At 38.0% G+C, this 19,502-nt stretch overlaps 1 protein-coding gene across 8 annotated transcripts in view; it reads left to right on the forward strand.

Moving 5' to 3' along the window:
- IMMP2L (inner mitochondrial membrane peptidase subunit 2) overlaps nucleotides 1-19,502 on the forward strand; it is an 889,807-nt gene that overhangs the window by 25,332 nt on the left and 844,973 nt on the right. For all 8 annotated transcript variants that reach the window (XM_045864397.3, XM_045864399.3, XM_054505219.2 and 5 more), the window contains exon 3: nucleotides 12,276-12,412. In XM_045864397.3, the coding sequence (XP_045720353.1) occupies nucleotides 12,278-12,412 (135 nt within the window). In that variant the 5' untranslated portion in view covers nucleotides 12,276-12,277. The remainder of the gene's footprint in view (nucleotides 1-12,275; nucleotides 12,413-19,502) is intronic.

The raw sequence follows: 19,502 nt of genomic DNA on the forward strand, positions 1-19,502 counted from the left end.
TTTGTACCCTAGAAGTGGTGCCCTGAACAGAGGGTGTGTTCGTGTAACACATTAGTGCACATCGTCTTGTTACATTCAAGAAAGGTTTTACCCGTTTGCACTACCAGGAGAACATGAGAGGTTGTATTTTCGCACCCTGGGTGCTTTTAGTTCTCTAGATCTTTGTCAGCTTGATAGGTTAAAAAGGTGATTTTTATTTGTATTTGTTTTATTATTAATGTGGCTGAACATCTTTTTATATCTCTATAAACTATCCATTTTTGCTTTCAGTGAAATGCCTTTCATGTATTTTGCTCACTTTTCATTCAGAACATTTGTCTTTTTTCTTATAATTTGTAAGAACTGTATAATTTTAGATATATTAAACTTTGAGGATTAATATATATTGCAGCTTTTAATATCATGCTGATTATCTTTTAACCTTATTTATGCTGTGTTTTGATTTTTATGTAGTCAGATTCATCAGTATTTTTCTTTAATGTTTTCTGGGTTTTGTAAAATGTTCAGAAATGCCTCTTTCCACCCCTAAAAGACTATTTGCCTTTATTTTCCTTTGTTAGTTTTATGTTTATATATTATTTTTTATATTAATCTTTATGTGGAATTTTTTTTTTCTATAATGAGTTAAATAAATATCCACCTTTGATTTTCTTTTTTTCCCTCTTCAAGTTGTGGCTGGTTATTTCAACATGATTTGTTAACTCAAGTCCTTCAGTGTTAACATCTTCATCATATAACATGTTTCTTTTGTGTCTTTGGACCTATTTCTGGGTTTACTATTTTATTAGGTATATATGCAAAACAATTTACCCCAAAACGCCGTGGCTTAAAGCATGTATCATCTCTCACCGTTTCCATGGGTCTGTGATTTAGGAGCAGTTCACCTCCGCAGTTCTGATTCAGGGTCTCTCTTTCGGTGGAAGTTAAGATTTCAACCCAAGCCACAGTCATGTGAAGGCCTAACCGGGGCAGGAGAATCAGGCTTGCAGTTGGCTCACCCGCATGGCTGGCCACAGTCGTGCTGGCTACTGGGGAGAGGGAGGCCTCAGTTCCTTTCCACCAGGGCCTCTCCCATGGTTGGCTGTTCTCAGGACGTGGTGTTGGCTTGCCTAGAAGTAGTGATGAGAGAGAGCTAGGAGGTAGCATTCCTTTTCATGACTGGCCTCACAAATTACATAACATCATTTACGCCACCTCTTCGCTAGAAGCCGGTCACTAAGTCCCGTCCACCCTTAAGAAGATAGGAATTAGGCTCATCATTTTGGAAGATTTGCAGAAATATTTTGAAGCCACTGTGGCTCCCTTTTGTTCCATTCATATATTTGATTATCTCTGCATTAATATATACCTTTTAAGAGACTTGTGTCAAACTGATGGAATGGCACGGAATGCTATGCTCCACTGCGTTTGACAGCCATTGGCTCTTACTGACCAAGTATCTAACAGCAGATATACAAAATAGTATTAATAATAATCTGGTGACATTTTAAGTTGCCTTATCTTCCCAACTTCTCATGCTTCTTTAGAATTATGTAGTAGGGATCATTGTATTTCACTGAAGGTACCCTGCTTACGGTATTTTTTAAAAATTTGTTTTACGTTATTTCATTCTGCTGTGATTTTGAATGTTTTGATTGGCAGATACGTCCTAGCTTCAGAGGGCCTTGCATGTTGATGCACCTTCACAGGTATCTTAAACAGTAACTCATAATATACTGACAAGTGGGTAAAATCAAAATAAGGCAGTTATGTGTGGGGAGCAATCTAAGTAACATCTCAGCTCCATATGCTGTATGCTCACCAGGGACTCATTATGATCCGTAGACTTTCTGTTCAGCAGACACTTGAGTCCAGAAAGTGCTGTGCTCCATCTGCCTTAGTCTCCAGGCTGCACAGGATGAGCCTCTTGGTACTCTGATCTCTTGGCAGCTATTTTTTTTTTTTTAAAACTTATGTTGCCAGCCTGGTCTTTGTTGCCATTTCAACAAGTGTGTGCACCCTGCCCCCTATGCTTGCACTTGTAAATTTAAAGGACCATAGCTACTTCTTCCAAAGGCATCAGTTACTATGGCTTTTACCTTACATTGCATAAATCTTCTCATCTGGCTTGCATCCTTATTTATCCAGCACTGAGCCTGCATGGCTCTTGTTTGAGCTCCCCATGGGCATGCAGCTGCCGTAGATGGGCTGTGGGCAACCTTCCAAAGCTGACCATTTGGACAGGTTTTGTTTTTGACAGACTAATCAGAGCTTTAATATACTTCCCTGCTGGGGGAGCCTGTGTTTCTAATTTTTATCTTTATCATTCTGTAAAGAGTAATAATAGTCCCTGGTCTGGCCCTAAGTTTGCTGGTTCCATTGTATTTTCCAGTCCCACTTTTTTTTTTTTTTTTTTTTTTTTTTTTTTTATTACCTTGGTTTTTCATCTTTGCCCCTTTAGGGTCTGGTTGGCCTTGGTTATTTTGAGAAGCCTTCCTACTTCCTATTCCCAACCCTGATCAAAGGAAAAGCCATGTTTTTCTCCTTATCTCTTAATGTGAATTTGAGCTGATGTCTTATATTCACTTAAAGGCATTTGTAGCCCAGTAAAGAAAGCAGTTTATTTGAGGCATGAAGGGTAGAGGTCGGAATAGGATTTTCATGAGACCCTGAAATCATGCTCTTTTAAAAAATTGCTTATTGCACTTACTGTTGAACCCATTAGAGACCCTGTACCATTTAAAAATAGGGCAGAAATAGGGTTAGTGTGAATAGTGGCTAAGAGAAATGAATATGAAGCAGTTATTAGAGAGTGGGCCAGAATCTGAGATCGTGAGATAGGTAAGGAACAGCAAAGCTGATACCTCAGGTAATTGTGCTCTAGGAACTGCGTGTCACCTGGTGTTTTCAGTGACATTTTCCCATTACTCATGTTATTGCCTGATGCTTACTTTCCAATATTCTTCTTACTTACTTTGTGCCCTTCTTTTTTTTTTAGGTTCTCAATGTTATATTCTTCTCATTATTTCCCTTCACTCCTATTTCTTAGTTTTGATTTTTGAAGGGTTTTGAGATTTGTTTTTGAGGAGGATGCTTTTTTCTTTTATAGGCTATCTTAATTTTTTAAAAGCCAATTTCACATGCAGTGAAATGCTAAATAATTTTTTTTTTAAAACTACTCAGTAAGTATTCTGGTATTGGAAGTATGTTCTTTTGCTAATTCAAAATGTTATTGTTTCAGGAATAAATAGGCTTATGGTGAATAGTCCAAAATTCTCTAATTACTTTGTTTGGGTTGTAGATGAGTACCTCGTCTGTTTCATTTACACATACATTTAAGTTGCCACATTGTTAGCTTAAAATCCACATTGCCTTTAGCTTCCACTTAATGACAGCAGTTATGCTTTTCTATTAAACTAAAAAAAAGTAGAGTGCCGTGTTGATACCCAAATTTTGTGATTATTAGAGTTAAAGCTTACCAAGCTTCTTCTTGCTAATGGCTATCATTTAGTAGGATTTTACTCACTCTATAGAAAGCTATTCACTTGCCTGTTAATTTTTATGGTAAACTATTTTTTGCAGAATTTATGGCATTTTAATAACTGAAATTTGATATTGGGCCTTAGTTGTAAATGTGGTCAAATGGTGTCCATTTGGAGTTAAAGGATAAAGATAATTTATGGGATTAGGGTGGACTGAGCCGGCTTTTGGAGAGGCTCATAATACCACAGTATTATGGATTTAGTTTTTTTTTTTTTTTTTAAAGATTTTATTTATTTGACAGAGAGAGACACAGCGAGAGAGGGAACACAAGCAGGGGGAGTGGGAGAGGGAGAAGCAGGCTTCCCGCCGAGCAGGGAGCCTGATGCGGGGCTCGATCCCAGGACCCTGGGATCATGACCTGAGCCAAAGGCAGACGCTTAACGACTGAGCCACCCAGGCGCCCCTGGATTTAGTTTTATATGGTTTTCAAAAATATTGGAGTCATGAGGGTTTCCATATTGCTAAGGGACGAAACATAGCAAAGTAAAAAATAAGTATTAAATACAGTCTTATTCCTCAATTCTCTTAACATATATCTTGTTTCTTGGTCTGGCCAGCATCTATCTCAGATAGGCCATAGATAAACCTTTACTTTCAGAATCGTATTTTCCTCTTGTCTCAGAAATTTACCAAATATAATTTATCCTTCTTTTATTTCCAACATTTTAATGGCTATTTTTAAAAGTATAGAAAAGTTATTTTTTAGCAGACATTCTTAAACCCACCTTTTACATTTAAATTCATTTTTTTCTTTCCACTCTTTCTCGTGAATTTTTTCCTTGCAATTTCAGGACGTATCTTCCTCCTCCTCCTCCTCCTTCTTCTTCTTTCTCCTCCTCCTCCTCCTTCTTCCAATGGCCATTATATAACTTCTTCCTGTGGTCCAGTTCTGGCACTGAGTCATATTTTTCCTTTATTTTGCTTTAAAAAAAACCTCAAATCAGGGGCGCCTGGGTGGCTCAGTTGGTTAAGTGTCTGCCTTCGGCTCAGGTCATGATCCCAGGGTGTTGGGATCGAGTCCCGCATCGGGCTCCCTGCTCGGCGGGAAGCCTGCTTCTCCCTCTCCCACTCCCCTCGCTTGTGTTCTCTCTCTCGCTGTGTCTCTCTCTGTCAAATAAATAAATCTTAAAAAAAAAAAACAAACCTCAAATCACCTAAGATAGTGCTGAGATGTTGGCAATCCATAATTTTTGTTAATTAGCCAATATCACTAAATATGATAGTCCCTAACCAGTTAAATGCCAGAACAAGATTAAGTTCAAAGCAGAACAAAAGTATCACTCTGTTTAGTAGATATCCATTACCTAGAAGGTTGGCTTTACTTTTTTTATTGCATGTAACAAACATCCTTAAGTCTATTGTTCTTTTTCGATTTGTTATTGCGAGTTCCTTTTTTTAGACATGGCTAATGCTTTTACCTGCAGAAATACCTTTTATTTGATATCCAGTCATTGTTCTCTAATGTACATATACTGTATTCAGATACTAGCTTTATGGGACTTTATTTTTTTTTCTTCATACAAATGCTTGCTTAAGCAGAACAACATGTGTGAACATTTTATACCTCCAAAACACCCTGCAAGTTTTCTCAGGTGAAAGAATTGTGGCTCAGCAAGCCAAACAACAATTTGTCCAAAGTCACATGATTGAATCATGATTTGAACTAAGGTCAGTTAGATTCAGAGGCCACCAACTTTATACTGACTTTCCCTCTTTGCTGATGCTCCCTCTGCAGAGCACTGCTGGCCTCTCCTTGGATAGAGGGGGGACTCCTTTTCTGAGGCAGAGGGAAAGGTGGGCATAAATGCTGTACATTTGCAAATTGGAGTCCTTACCAAAAACTCATGAAGTTGCATATCTTAGTTGTTTTCTGGTTGTGTTTTCTCTCAACACCAGGTATAGTAGAACATAACCCTGGAATTCATTTGTGTTTAAACATTCCTGACTTAAAATTAAATATGTCAGTTTTAATCTCTACTTTCTTGGTATCCAGATGCTCATCAGTTTAGCAATAGGGAATTACAATTATCTCTATCAAAGAAGCAGTTTTAGGTCAAGACAGAGGACCATTATTATCTTCGCTAGGCTACTAGTGTTGACTTTTATTGGGTATCTTTGCCAGAACATGGTTTGATTTATGTCTAACTCCATTACATTTATCCCCTTTATTATTTTTGGCTAGTTTTTCTTTCTTTCTTTCTTTCTTTCTTTCTTTTTTTTTTTAAGATTTTATTTGACAGAGAGAGAGAGACAGTGAGAGAAGGAACACAAGCAGGAGTGGGAGAGGGAGAAGCAGGCCTCCCACCAAGCAGGAAGCCTGATGCGGGGCTCAATCCCAGGACCTTGGGATCATGACCTGAACCAAAGGCAGACACTTAACGACTGAGCCACCCAGGTGCCCCTTGGCTAGTTTTTCTTTATTCTTTGCTTTTTCTTACCATTTTGTCCTGAGAAGTTTTGAGTGAGAACTGCTAAATCACATGAGTTAAAAGATAAAGGAATTGATGCTGGAATTCACATTCTGAAGATTGCCAATTGTCTATTTTACAAGGTATTGTTTATTTGTAAAGTGAAAGGAGCAAGATGGCCCTGAATTTTTTTTAAATTGGTTTCCATAGATTACTTTCCCAGATCTGCTTCCAGTAGAATCAAAATTGTTCTCATTCAGGGGTCCCTGGTTGGCTCAGTCCGTTAAGCATCTGCCTTTGGCTCAGGTCATGATCCCAGGGTCCTGGGGTTAAGCCCTGCCTGGGGCTCCCTGCTCAGTGGGGAGTCTGCTTCTCCCTCTCCCTCTGCCCCTCCCCCCTCCCCCTTACCCCGCTCGTGGGCTCTCTCTCTCTCCCTTTCTCTTTTAAATAAAATCTTTTAAAAAGTTGTTCTAGTTCATTAATTATTACTTTTCTCTTGCATTAGTTAGTCCAAATGTATCCAAATTCCTCCTGGTTTCGCACATGCTTAGGTTGTTTGCCGATTGAGGTTATTGGTAGCAGGAGCTCCTGGAGAGATCCATGGAGAAGGTTAGTCTGATCATGCATGGTCATCTACTCATTTCCTGTGATCTTGTAACAAGTTCCCCTTGGAAGGAACTTGACTTTGGTCTGTCTTTTTACCTTTGGTGTCTTAGCATAGTGTCTAGCAAAGTAGACAATGTAGCCAGAATGAAAATGTAAGCTCTGTATGGCCTAGGACCACACCTACCTTGTTGTGCATTGTGTACTCATCCCTTAGCACAGTTCCCAGATACATAGTAGGTGAGCAATGAATATATATTGAGTGAGCAGCGAACTGGGTGTCTGATTTGCTTGGATCCCTGCTCTTACATTCTCTGATGTTCATAGTTTGTTATATAGTTTGAGTTTAGAAGTAAAATCTTTATTTGGTTATCCAAATGTGCAGGCTTATTATTGTGATTGAAAGATTACATTTTATATAAGATACTGCCTTGTAATTTATTATTTTCTCTTACCTTCAAACCGCCCACAATTTTTAAATAGTATTTGTAATTAGGATGACTTGAGGTGTATTTATCCACCTGGGTTCTATGGATGAGTGACTGGTGACTTTGTAGAGGCTAAAATATAAGCAAGTTTAAGAATCATTTTAGATGAATTCATGCATGATCAAGTCATTACAAGTCATGAGAGAAAAAAGAGGCTTTTATGGTATAGGTCATTATGTGGTTGAGGTCAGCATCACCAAGAAACTTTCCCTTGCAGGTGCTGTATAGCAGGTGGCAAATATGATTTCAACTGAATCTGAAGGTTTATTTAAAAATATTCTCAGTCCAGCAATGAACCAGGTGTGCCTACTACTTAAGCATCAGTTTTTTCAGGAACAATGTTTTGAACCTAAATGACTTGCATGGTTACTAGAGAATGAGGTTACTGATAAAAATTCTTCCCTTTTTGCTGGTGATGGTTTTAGTAGCATATTGTCATTGCTTAAAGGAAATTTTCTCAGAGGAAACAGATGCCAGGTGCTTATTAGTATGGAGGTTTTAAACATTGAGGGTGTGAACAAAAGACCAGATCATTCCAATGATTCTTTGGCAATTTCTATAGAAAAAAAAAAACCATAAACTTTAACAGAATGTGAATGCCATACAACTTTAAACAATTTATTTGTACGACTTGACATGGAAATGTAATGTTTGTTTCATTTACGTATGGTTTATTTTAGTGATAGTTAGAAGCTTTTAAAAATGTTTGACTTTTATGTGGTATCGGTGTCCTTTGCAATTCGTTTAAGACAGGACTATGCTGAGGCTTTTGTTTTGAGCCTCTGAAAATAGTGACAACTTGTTTGCAAGGTAGCTTTATTTTTTCCCTTGGCTTGGGCAGAATCTGTGCACCTTCAGATTGGCACTCCTCCCACGTACTCTTTGAAAGTCTCTCAATGGAAAAATACTTGTCTTGACTTTGTTGTGCAGGAGATGGTCAGCAGTGGACTTGTGTAGACAGGAAGTGAAAGAGCAGTGGCTTTCACTATAATTAAATGTTCTTTGACATGATTTGCACTTGTTCCAGCTTCTTCTGTTTCTTTCTTTCTTTTTTTAACTAGCTGTGTGATAAAAGCAAAGTCTTTTTTTTCTTTTTAACACTTAGAGTCTCAAACCTAAAAGCAACTTCCTGTCTCTTCTTAGTGGTAATCTGAGTGACTTTTTAAAACTTTAGTATCTGCTGAAGTCCTGGAGAAACAATTGAAAAATTTATGGAAATAAGAATGTTGGACACAGAAAGGACCTTAGAAATTGAGTCTAACCTCTTTCTTTTTACAGACAAGAAACTGAGGCCTGAAAGTGAGTTGGTGAGACATGCAGCAAGTTATAGGCCACCTCGGGCCCCCGGACTCTCATTACTATGATCCTTCCTGGGGGCCACAGTGACCAAATGGAGTAGCAGTATATGAGAGAGTGGATATTGGGAAAGGAGGGGAGGCTCAAAATTCTGGGACTCCAATTCTAATACAACTTATGTTCTCTTTTCCCCTTAATTTACATTGTAAGCATGCATGTTACCTTATAACTAGGATAGCTGCAGCATCATCATATTTGAAAGCCTTCCTAGTTTCTATTCTGCACATATCCCTAGTCATTTAGTGAAGGTCCATGCATGCAGGAAATAAGGAACGGCAAAGATAACACTTATATTCTCATTCTGTCATGTGTTTGCTTTTTTTAATTCTAAGAGCCACAGTTGTATAAGAGCATGTTTTTCTATTTTCATTTGTCCTATCATTTTTTTTTGCAGTCTAAATCCTCTGGTTGTCTAAGCCTGTTTGACCTGATAAAGTATATATTTGCTTAATATTTAGGCAAGCATAGGTTTACATGTTTTAAGCCAGTTTATTAATTACTGAAAGTAGTCAAGTTGTCAAGTTGGTTGTAATATAGATTGTCAGCAAGATTTTCCTATTTGAACCCAAATGCTACTATGGGTGAATAGAAAGGTAAGACTTTTTAAGGCTTTTCAAACTCTCAAGAAGTTTTCCAAAGCATATAATATTCCGACATGGCCTATTTTGGCTACATAAAAGAATTGCAGTCAGATATGTTGATTGCTGCATAAATAGGGAAGAATCTTACTTGGTATTTTTTTGTTCTCCTTAGAACAGCAGAGAGACTGGACTAAGAAAGGGTAGTTTATCATAATAGTAGATAGATCAGGACTGGCATCATCCTGTAGTATCCATATACTAAAGTGACTTCATAGCACATCTTTCTTTTTTAAATGTTAGAAATCAATGGAAGTTCAAAGAAGAAAATAGTCATGATCTACATTTCTAGCATCTAAGATGAACCACTCAGCATTCTGATAAGCCTGCTTTTTCCATCTCTCTCTAAACTTTACTAATTATACAAGTGACATGAGTGGTTAGTAAACAATGAGCACAATAATACAAATAATATTCTATTTTATTTTATTTTTTTTTAAAGATTTTATTTATTTGAGAGAGAGAATGAGAGAGAGAGAGCACATGAGGGGGGAGGGTCAGAGGGAGAAGCAGACCCCCTGCTGAGCAAGGAGCCCGATATGGGACGCGATCCCGGGACTCCAGGATCATGACCTGAGCCGAAGGCAGTCGCTTAACCAACTGAGCCACCCAGGCGCCCCAATAATATTCTATTTTAAATACTTTTATATGCTTATACAAATTTACATAGAAAATATAAAATATTGTTTGTGAGAGTTTTTAAATGATATTATATTGTATGCCCAGCCATCTTTATATTCTCTTCCCTTAGCATTGGTGTTTAGCGTCAATAACTAAATGTTTACTAAAGTAAAAATTGAAAATTAGGAAATAAATTGGGTATATACTTTATCCAAATTGAACTTCTGTTAGTTTCTTAAGTAGCTACATTTTACTTTGCTCCTAGGCCTTCACACATGCTGCTCCTTGTGCCTGAAATGCTCGGGTCCCACCTCGATTGGTGTTTCCTTGGGAGACCTTTGCTGATCATTTTCTGATGGAAGGAATTCCTTGCTCCATATTCCCATGGTCCAGGGCTTGGCCCTCTTCAATACTCATTTCCATTTAAAATATTTGTTTAGGGGCATCTTTCCTGGTACAGTGTAACCCCTTGAGAGCAAGGACCATATCTGCTTTTCCACTCCTAAATTCCTAGCGCCTAACTTATGGCCTTGTGCTTAGTAGGACTGAATAAAGGTTTGATAAATTGAATTGTGAGCATGTTTTTACTACTTTGGAATGCAATTCAAGGGGATGACAAAATAACAGTGCTTTCATAGGTCACTACTGCCTCTTGACACCTCCTTCTCTTAGCTCCTCTCCCCTCTCCCGCCATTGCCCATCCATGTCCAATCACGTCATTTTAACCTCCAAAATATATATCATAATCTGCTCATTTTTTTTTTTTTTAAAGTAAGCTCTACATGCAACGTGGGGCTGGAACTCACAACCCCGAGATCAAGAGTCGCCTGCTCCACTGACTGAGCCAGCCAGATGCCCCATGTCTGCTCATTTTATTCCATCTCTGTCACCACCACTGTGGTCCAGCCTACCATCGTCTCTTGCTCAGGACCACTAGAATAATTTGGTCTCCCCACGTTCATCTTGTCCCATCCAGTGAAATAGAACAAACTAAAATGATAGCCTATTATGTAATAAGAATAAGTAGTTTTGTGAAACTGTTTTCAGTTCTTATTTGCTGCATTGTGAGGGTATATATGTAAGTTGTGTGTGTATATGAGTTAGTACTTGAGTACTTGGTTGCTCTATAGAATGTATTTCTTAATGTGGGACATGGTCAAAACAGTTTGAAAGCCATTGTCCTATACTGATAACTCTGGAGAATTCTTTTGCTCTGTCAGGATCAGAAGACTATTCTTCATTACCATGTGACCCTCTTTTGTATGTGCCTTTAAAGGAAGAATTCCTTTAAAATAAAATGAGAAGTGAAGTCTTTTGGATGAAGCTATTTGGAAGTGGTCCCACCCTTTCTTTATATGTTCCTCTGTGTCTCCTTTCAAGTTTAAGTTATATAGGTCATTGGGTAAAATCTTCAGATATGAGTAGTTGGACTGAATTTAACTGTATTTTTTCTGCTTTTTTAATATACACTTATGCAAATAAGTAAATAATTATTTCTGTATTTATATTTACTCATTTTCTCCCTCCCTCTCCCTCTATTGTTCATGAATATATTTTTTAGTCTTTTTCTTTTCCTTCTTATATTCTTATCTATTTTTGGCTTTTCATGTGTATAATATTAATATTATCATAACACTGCTCTCATTGGAAGTGTGACTTTTGGGAACTTAAACATGAAAAGTGTAAACACTGTCCCAGTATATGCCTTTCTGGTATATGCTTGGTGTGAATTGCATTTCTGGACCCTTTTGAACCTGCTCTCAAAGGACAAGAAATTTTAGGTCATCCCTTGGAAGCAAACTGACCTGTGGGTTTAGGGCTACACAAGCCTTGTGGTTGTGTTAGGGAACTTTTCAGTTGCTCTGATCTAGTTGCACACTGCAAAGAAGGAGAGGTCAAGAGACCTCTAACCTCATCATCCCCTTCACCTCCTCCTTCAATCTTGGGTAGCACATGGAGCTTGTCTAAGTAAGACTGTGAACAAAACGATCATTTATCTTTCCCAACCATGAAGTTTCTTCAAATCTCTTGGACTGTGTTCGGCTCTCTTTGGTCTGGTAGTGTAGCATATCTTATCTCTCACTATTTTGTTTTTCATTGCATGAGACAATTAAAAGATTGCCTATCCCTAGAAAAATCTGAAAATTAGGTGGTTACAGGGTAAGTGAGTGCAGCACAATTACAGTGCCTCCATGGTGCTGGGGACCCAGGACCCTTCTATTTTGTTGCTTTGCCATCTTTAACTTGAGATGGCTACTCCTGTCTCTACCACCACTTTGTTATCATGGTATTGTAAAAAGGGAAACATGAAGAGGAGGGCATTCTCCTTTTCAGGGCACAGTGTGGAAATTTATCATTTTTACTCATATGCCATTCATCAGACCTAGTTACATGGTAACTTACTGCTTTGTGAAGAGAAAGTTTCCAGTTATCAAGTGGACTTCAGTTACTGAAAAGAGTTAACCTGAGTTAGTGTGTTTGCCTTTGGGATTTAAGTCAGATTTATTCCACTGCTTATAGGGATGAGTGTGAAAATTATTAAGAGATGAGGTTGTTTTCCCTTAACTCTTACTTTTCCTGTGCTGTTTTTGTTTTTTCTTTTTTACCTTTTTTGAGGCTAATTTTGTACTTGTTTTCAGGTATGGCACAGTCACAAGGCTGGGTGAGGAGGTATGCCAAGGCCTTCTTTAAGGGCTTTTTTGTGGCGGTGCCCGTGGCCGTGACTTTCCTGGACCGGGTGGCCTGTGTGGCAAGAGTGGAGGGAGCATCAATGCAGGTAAAAACGAATGTGGCTTCGTTCTTTATAGCACATGCTTCATGGTTTCTCATGTACTAGCAGTGGGATTTCTGTATATTATTTCTATGATGGGACCAGAAAAGTTTTAAAAAAGGCCTTGACCTGAAATTTAACTTTACTAAATTTTTTTAAAAGGTCTTTTAATGTGGTCATATTATAAACAGGGTAGAGGTGAATAAACGTAATTATCAAATAGTTCTCTATATCTATAGGTTTTTTTAAGTTTTTATTTTATTTTATTTATTTTAGGATTGTAAGTAGAGAGTCTAAGGAAATTTTCCTAAATGACACCATTTTCTGTGGATATGGCCTGGGATTTCAAGATATTTTAATTATCTATATTTGAATCCACACTTAAATATCCTTTTAAGACCAAATTATTAGTTGCAGGATGGGTTTGGGTCAAATTCAGTTACTGTGTGTGTGCATATATATATATATATATATACACATACATACACATATATATATACACACATATACAGTTACTATATCTATCTCATTGTCCATATGTATATCAGTTGTATATATATGTACACACACCCAAAATATGTATATACATATAAAAAATATACATACTATATGTATACACATACTCAAGTGTGTATATATACATAAATACACATATGTATTCATGTATATATATGTATGTGTACATATGTATGTATGCATTTGTGTATAAGCATATACACTTATAGTAGGTAGAAAAGTCTAGAGCACTGGTCGCAGATATTCTGGGTGTGTTCTCTAAGCATGTTGCTAATTGAAAAGATTAAATGCAGTTTATATTGGAAGAATTTTGCAGTGGAGATTTCCAAAACTTGTATGCAAATAGTCTTCTGGAATAACTTAGAGAAGACTTTGTTGTTCTAAAATTGATGTCTAGAACCTAGCCATGTGAGTAAGTTTATATAATTAAGACGTTTGCATTTTGTGATATGATTTGTTTTCTTTCATTATGAGCACGTATTAAGTTCACATTGTGCTAAATAGCTGTATAAAACAAATAAGTAAAATGAACATATAAGCTTGTAAGAGCTTAAAGTTATATAAAGAATAACCATTTTGTTTTTCCTTTTTTTCAGTCAGAACTAGTTAAGGGCATAGGTATCAGCTTTGAGGAGTTAGAATGAGTTTGCTTTTTTAAATGTAATTTTTGTATTGAAAATCAGATCTCTTCCTGAGTTCTGGTAGTGAGTGCTGTTTTGCTATACAACCATTATTATTCCGAGATAGATTTTTCCAGAACACAAAGCCATCTTACCTTGGAACTGATGATATTCCAGAGGATCGTATGGCAATCATAGTATCCTAATCGTCATGTTTTAGCCCAGTATACACCCACTGAACATCTATGTTCATGATTTGTGCTAAGAGGGAATTCATTAAAAAAATATAAGAAATTGATTGTCTTATGAAAAGACAAGGCTTATCCCTAGTTAAGAAGGCAGTGAAGAAAGTGTTACATAGTGTCATTCTTAAATGCCAGTCTGTTAACTCAGATTTTTTGCTGCAGCTACATTTGCTGCAGATACATTTCTTACAGTGTTCCTGGACCCTACTCCCAAGAAGTCAAATTTGTTACCTTGTAGTTTGTTTGGTATGTTATGTAGAATTTCCTTGGCTACTGATTACAGGAAAACAGCTTGAATTGAGTTAGATATACAGGAGAGTTTATTGGAAGACTTATTATGTACCCAGGAGGAAGGCAGAAGTGTGACAATCATCAGGGACAACTGGTCTGGGGATTTGGATACTGCAGGGTGCTCCGTCTTCTGTGTTTCTGCCGTCTGTTTCTGTCTGCATCTTGGCTTCATTCTCTCAAACTGGCTTTCTCCCCCATGCAGGGCACATAGCTGCTTTAAGATGCCTCATTTCATCACCAACTGAGAGAGATTTCTCCTCTTGCCTTTATTTCACTTTGAAAGATCTTGGGAAAAGACTGTGATTTATTGTTTCAGTCACATGCCATTATCTATACAAATATAGATCAACTTTCACCAATGGGTTAGAGTGCCATGCCCAGCTTCAGACAGGTACACACCCCTAGCCTGTGGCTAGGCTCAGTAAGAAAATGACGGTATATATTTGAATCAATTTCCATAGGCCTTCAGCTTTCAGGGTAAGTTAGGGGTGACATATCCCAAAGAAAGTGTACAGTATTTTCAGAATAAAAGAGGAAAGGATATTCTGGGAAAAAAATAGAGATGTATGTTTATTACAGTTGGGTCTGTATTTTAGGATTTTTTGACTCCTAAGTATAATAGAGAATTTATTTATAATTTCATGAGATATTACTAAAACATACTTAATTAGGAGCAGAAATTGCAATCATGGGATATAATGATTAATTAATGAAGCATTTTTGAAGACATCTTTGCTACTGTACAGCTTTGATGAACTGGACATGTTTAGACCATGGGGTTCAGCAGAATTTTTGACCAAAAATTTGACAAAAATTCTTGTCTTCAATTTTCTGTAATGACACAAGAACTAAATAGCTTGCAGGGTGTGTGGACATCTCTGGAAGTCCCCGAGCATCTTGCAAGGAACACACCTGCTTTTATTGACTGTGAAGCCTGAGAATTATATCTGGTATTTGGCAGCTGGTTGATTTGTTGTGAAGGAAGGGAGTTCTCTGGATGTGTGGTGATGCCTTCTTGTACCAGGTTTAGAAGTATGAGAGAAAGGTAGAAAAAGCAAGTGGCAAAAAATAAAATGAAGTGTGGAGAAGAAGAGGAAAGAAAGTAACCTAGATTGGTTGGGTAGTAGAGGATGTTGGAGAAAATGAGACAACTGGTACAATGAGCAGGAGGCAGAGTGGCACAGAGGACCAGTGTGAAAGAGACTCAAGACAGAAATGTGCTCCCCGGAAGGCGTTGCTAGGCCCCTTTGTGAGACCTCCCTTGGAGCTGTACCCTTGAGTGCTGACACATCTCTGTGGCATGTTTGTGTGTAGCACCGTGAGATACGTCATTCTACATCTTAGTATTCATTGAAGGAATCTGTGCCATTTCGAAGGAATTCATGTTGGTGTAGGTTACCAGTCTTGAGAATCATTCATTGTGTAGTGCTTTAGAATTCCTGTGTATTCAGGTGGAAAGATCATATATAGTCATTTCTGTCATTTCAAATATATGAATCATTTTGTGACTCAGGAGGTCATTTTGAGATATGGACAATAATGAAAAGCAGTGGTAACTTTGGGTTGGAATAGGGAATCATTTATCAAATGGCTATGAAGTGTGAAACACTCTTTTAGGTGCTATAGGGGGATGGCAAATGAGGTACAGATTCTGTCTTCAATGTACTTTTACTTTAGTAGAAGAGGTTCAAAGTTATTAACTCAATAATGGATACATTTTCAGATGAGAAGATATCAAGCTGTCAGACATTTTTGGCCAGTGCCTGGTACTGAAATGAAAACCGGTTTGCTTTAGCATACTATTTTGGAACATGGACCTGGAAGTTTTAATTTGGAATAGAGTGGTACCAGAGAATAATACCCTGAGCCTTTTTATTGTTGGTCACGGTATTAACTTTTACTATAGCAATAAACTACACTAAGATTTCAATTGCTTGCATTCAGATCATTATTTCTTGCTCATGGGTCAGTAGATTAACTGTAGTCACTCTGGACTATGGGTTTGGTTCACTCCACTTCATGTATCTTTCACTGTGGGACCTACACGGAAGGAGCCATGGCTGCTTGGGGTATGTTCTCACGGGTGATAGCAAGATATCAGAGGGTGAGTAGAAACACTCAGAACCTATTAAAGCTTCAGTTCAGAACTTCTACTCTTCTGTTCACGTTCCATTGGTCAAAGTAAGTCACGTGTCAAAACCCAAAGTCTGTGAGATCGGGGAGTCATGGCAAAGTGAAGAGGGAAGGAAGAATAGTGAGGAGGTGAGTACACATACCACAGCCACTATGACTCCAACGATACTTGGTTGACTTCAGAGGTAATCTAAAAAATTGTTTTTCACCTTTGAGTCTACCTACAATGACCCTAGTCTTTGGAGTCAAAGACTGACAAAATTGGAATGGATTGAAATTTTGAGTCACTGAATTCTGGAATGGGTTGATCCATTTTAGATGTCTTTAAGTTGGAGTCATCCAGGGCCACTTGGATCATCACTTCGGAGTGGCTTTTCTTAGAGATCACTCTGCAACTTGTAGACATGTTACTTAAGAAAATCCAAGGACGGGCGCCTGGGTGGCTCAGTTGGTTAAGCGACTGCCTTCGGCTCAGGTCATGATCCTGGAGTCCCGGGATCGAGTCCCGCATCGGGCTCCCTGCTCGGCAGGGAGTCTGCTTCTCCCTCTGACCCTCCTCCCTCTCATGTTCTCTGTCTCTCATTGTCTCTCTCGCAAATAAATAAAATCTTAAAAAAAAAATAAATTAAAAAAAAAAGAAAATCCAAGGACCGAAAGATCAAATCTCATTAAAGAGAAATATAATACCAGTCTTTTGGAGTGTACTGAATAAACGCTGTTATAGCAACACTGGAAATTCACTTTGGTAGCAAATTTTGCATGAGAACTGTTTCTTATGTCTTTTTAGAATTCTGCTGGCTTGGGATTTAATAGGAGAGGCTTGTTTCCAGGATTCCCTCTTACAAGAAATCTTTACTTTTTAAAAAAAATTTTATTTTATTATGTTAATCATCATACATTACATCATTAGTTTTTGGTGTAGTGTTCCATGATTCATTGTTTGTGTATAACACCCAGTGCTCCATTCATTACGTGCCCTCTTTAATACCCATCACCAGGCTAACACGTCCCCCCACCCCCTCCCCTCTAGAACCCTCAATTTGTTTCTCAGAGTCCATAGACTCTCATGGTTCATCTCCCCCTCCAATTTCCCCTCCTTCATTTTTCCCTTTCTACTATCTTTTTTTTTTTAATTAACATATAATGTATTATTTGTTTCAGAGGTACAGGTCTGTGATTCATCAGTCTTACACAATTCACAGCGCTCACTATAGCATATACCCTTCCCAATGTCCATCACCCAGCCACCCCATCCCTCCCACCCCCCACCACTCCAGCAACCCTCAGTTTGTTTCCTGAGATTAAGAATTCCTCATATCAGTGAGATCATATGATACATGTCTTTCTCTGATGGACTTATTTCGCTTAGCGTAATACCCTCTAGTTCCATCCATGTCGTTGCAAATGGCAAGATTCCTTTTTTTTGTTTTTGTTTTTGTTTTTTTTTGATGGCTGCCTAATATTCCATACATAATATATGTATATGTATGTGTGTGTGTGTGTGTGTGTATATATATATATATATATATATATATATATATATATATATATATAGCACATCTTCTTTATCCATTCATCTGTTGATGGACATCTTGGCTCTTTCCATAGTTTGGCTATTGTGGACATTGCTGCCATAAACATTGGGGTGCATGTACCCCTTGGGATCACTACATTTTTATCTTTGGGGTAAATACCCAGTAGTGCAATTGCTGGGTTGTATGGTAGCTCTATTTTCAACTTTTTGAAGAACTCCATACTGTTTTCCAGATTGGCTTTACCAGCTTGCATTCCCACCAACAGTGTAGGAGGGTTCCCCTTTCTCCGGATACCCACCAACATCTGTCGTTTCCTGACTTATTAATTTTAGCCATTCTGACTGGTGTGAGGTGGTATCTCATTGAGGTTTTGATTTGGATTTCCCTGATGCCGAGTGATGTTGAGCACTTTTTCATGTGTCTATTGGCCATTTGGATGTCTTCTTTGGAAAAATGTCTGTTCATGTCTTCTGCCCATTTCTTGATTGGATTCTTTGTTCTTTGGGTGTTGAGTTTGATAAGTTCTTTAAAGATTTTGGATACTAGCCCTTTATCTGATCTGTCATTTGCAAATATCTTCTCCCATTCTGTCGGTTGTCTTTTGGTTTTGTTGACTGTCTCCTTTGCTTTGCAAAAGATTTTATCTTGATGAAGTCCCAATAGTTCATTTTTGCCCTTGCTTCCCTTGCCTTTGGCGATGTTTCTAGGAAGAAGTTGCTTTGGCTGAGGTCAAAGAGGTTGCTGCCTGTGTTCTCCACTAGGATTTTGATGGACTCCTGTCTCACATTTAGGTCTTTCATCTATTTAGAGTTTATTTTTGTGTGTGGTGTAAGGAAATGGTCCAGTTTCATTCTTCTGCATGTGGCTGTCCAATTTTCCCAATACCATTTGTTGAAGAGACTGTCTTTTTTCCATTGGACATTCTTTCCTGCTTTGTCGAAGATTAGTTGACCATAGAGTTGAGGGTCCATTTCTGGGGTCTCTATTCTGTTCCATTGATCTATGTGTCTGTTTTTGTGCCAGTACCATACTGTCTTGATGATGACAGCTTTGTAATAGAACTGGAAGTCCGGAATTGTGATGCCGCCAGCTTTGCTTTTCTTTTTCAACATTCCTCTGGCTATTCGGGGTCTTTTCTGGTTCCATACAAATTTGAGGATGATTTGTTCCATTTATTTGAAAAAAGTGGATGGTATTTTGATGGGGATTGCATTGAATGTGTAGATTGCTCTAGGTAGCATTGACATCTTCACAATATTTGTTCTTCCAGCCCATGAGCATGGAACGTTTTTCCATTTCTTTGTGTCTTCCTCAATTTCTTTCATGAGTATTTTATAGTTTTCTGAGTACAGATTCTTTGCCTCTTTGGTTAGATTTATTCCTAGGTATCTTATGGTTTTGGGTGCAATTGTAAATGGGATCGACTCCTTAATTTCTCTTTCTTCTGTCTTGTTGTTGGTGTATGGAAATGCCACTGACTTCTGTGCATTGATTTTATATCCTGCCACTTTACTGAATTCCTGTATGAGTTCTAGCAGTTTGGGGGTGGAGTCTTTGGGGTTTTCTACATAAAGTATCATATCATCTGCAAAGAGTGAGAGTTTGACTTCTTCTTTGTGGATTCGGATGCCTTTTATTTCTTTTTGTTGTCTGATTGCTGTGGCTAGGACTTCCAATACTATGTTGAATAGCAGTGGTGATAGTGGACATCCCTGCCATGTTCCTGACCTTAGGGTGAAAGCTGTCAGTTTTTCCC

Source organism: Mirounga angustirostris, unplaced genomic scaffold (genome assembly GCF_029215605.1).
Source record: "Mirounga angustirostris isolate CCGP_5_RB_7025 unplaced genomic scaffold, mMirAng1.0.hap1 SCAF_12, whole genome shotgun sequence".
NCBI lineage: Eukaryota > Metazoa > Chordata > Mammalia > Carnivora > Phocidae > Mirounga > Mirounga angustirostris.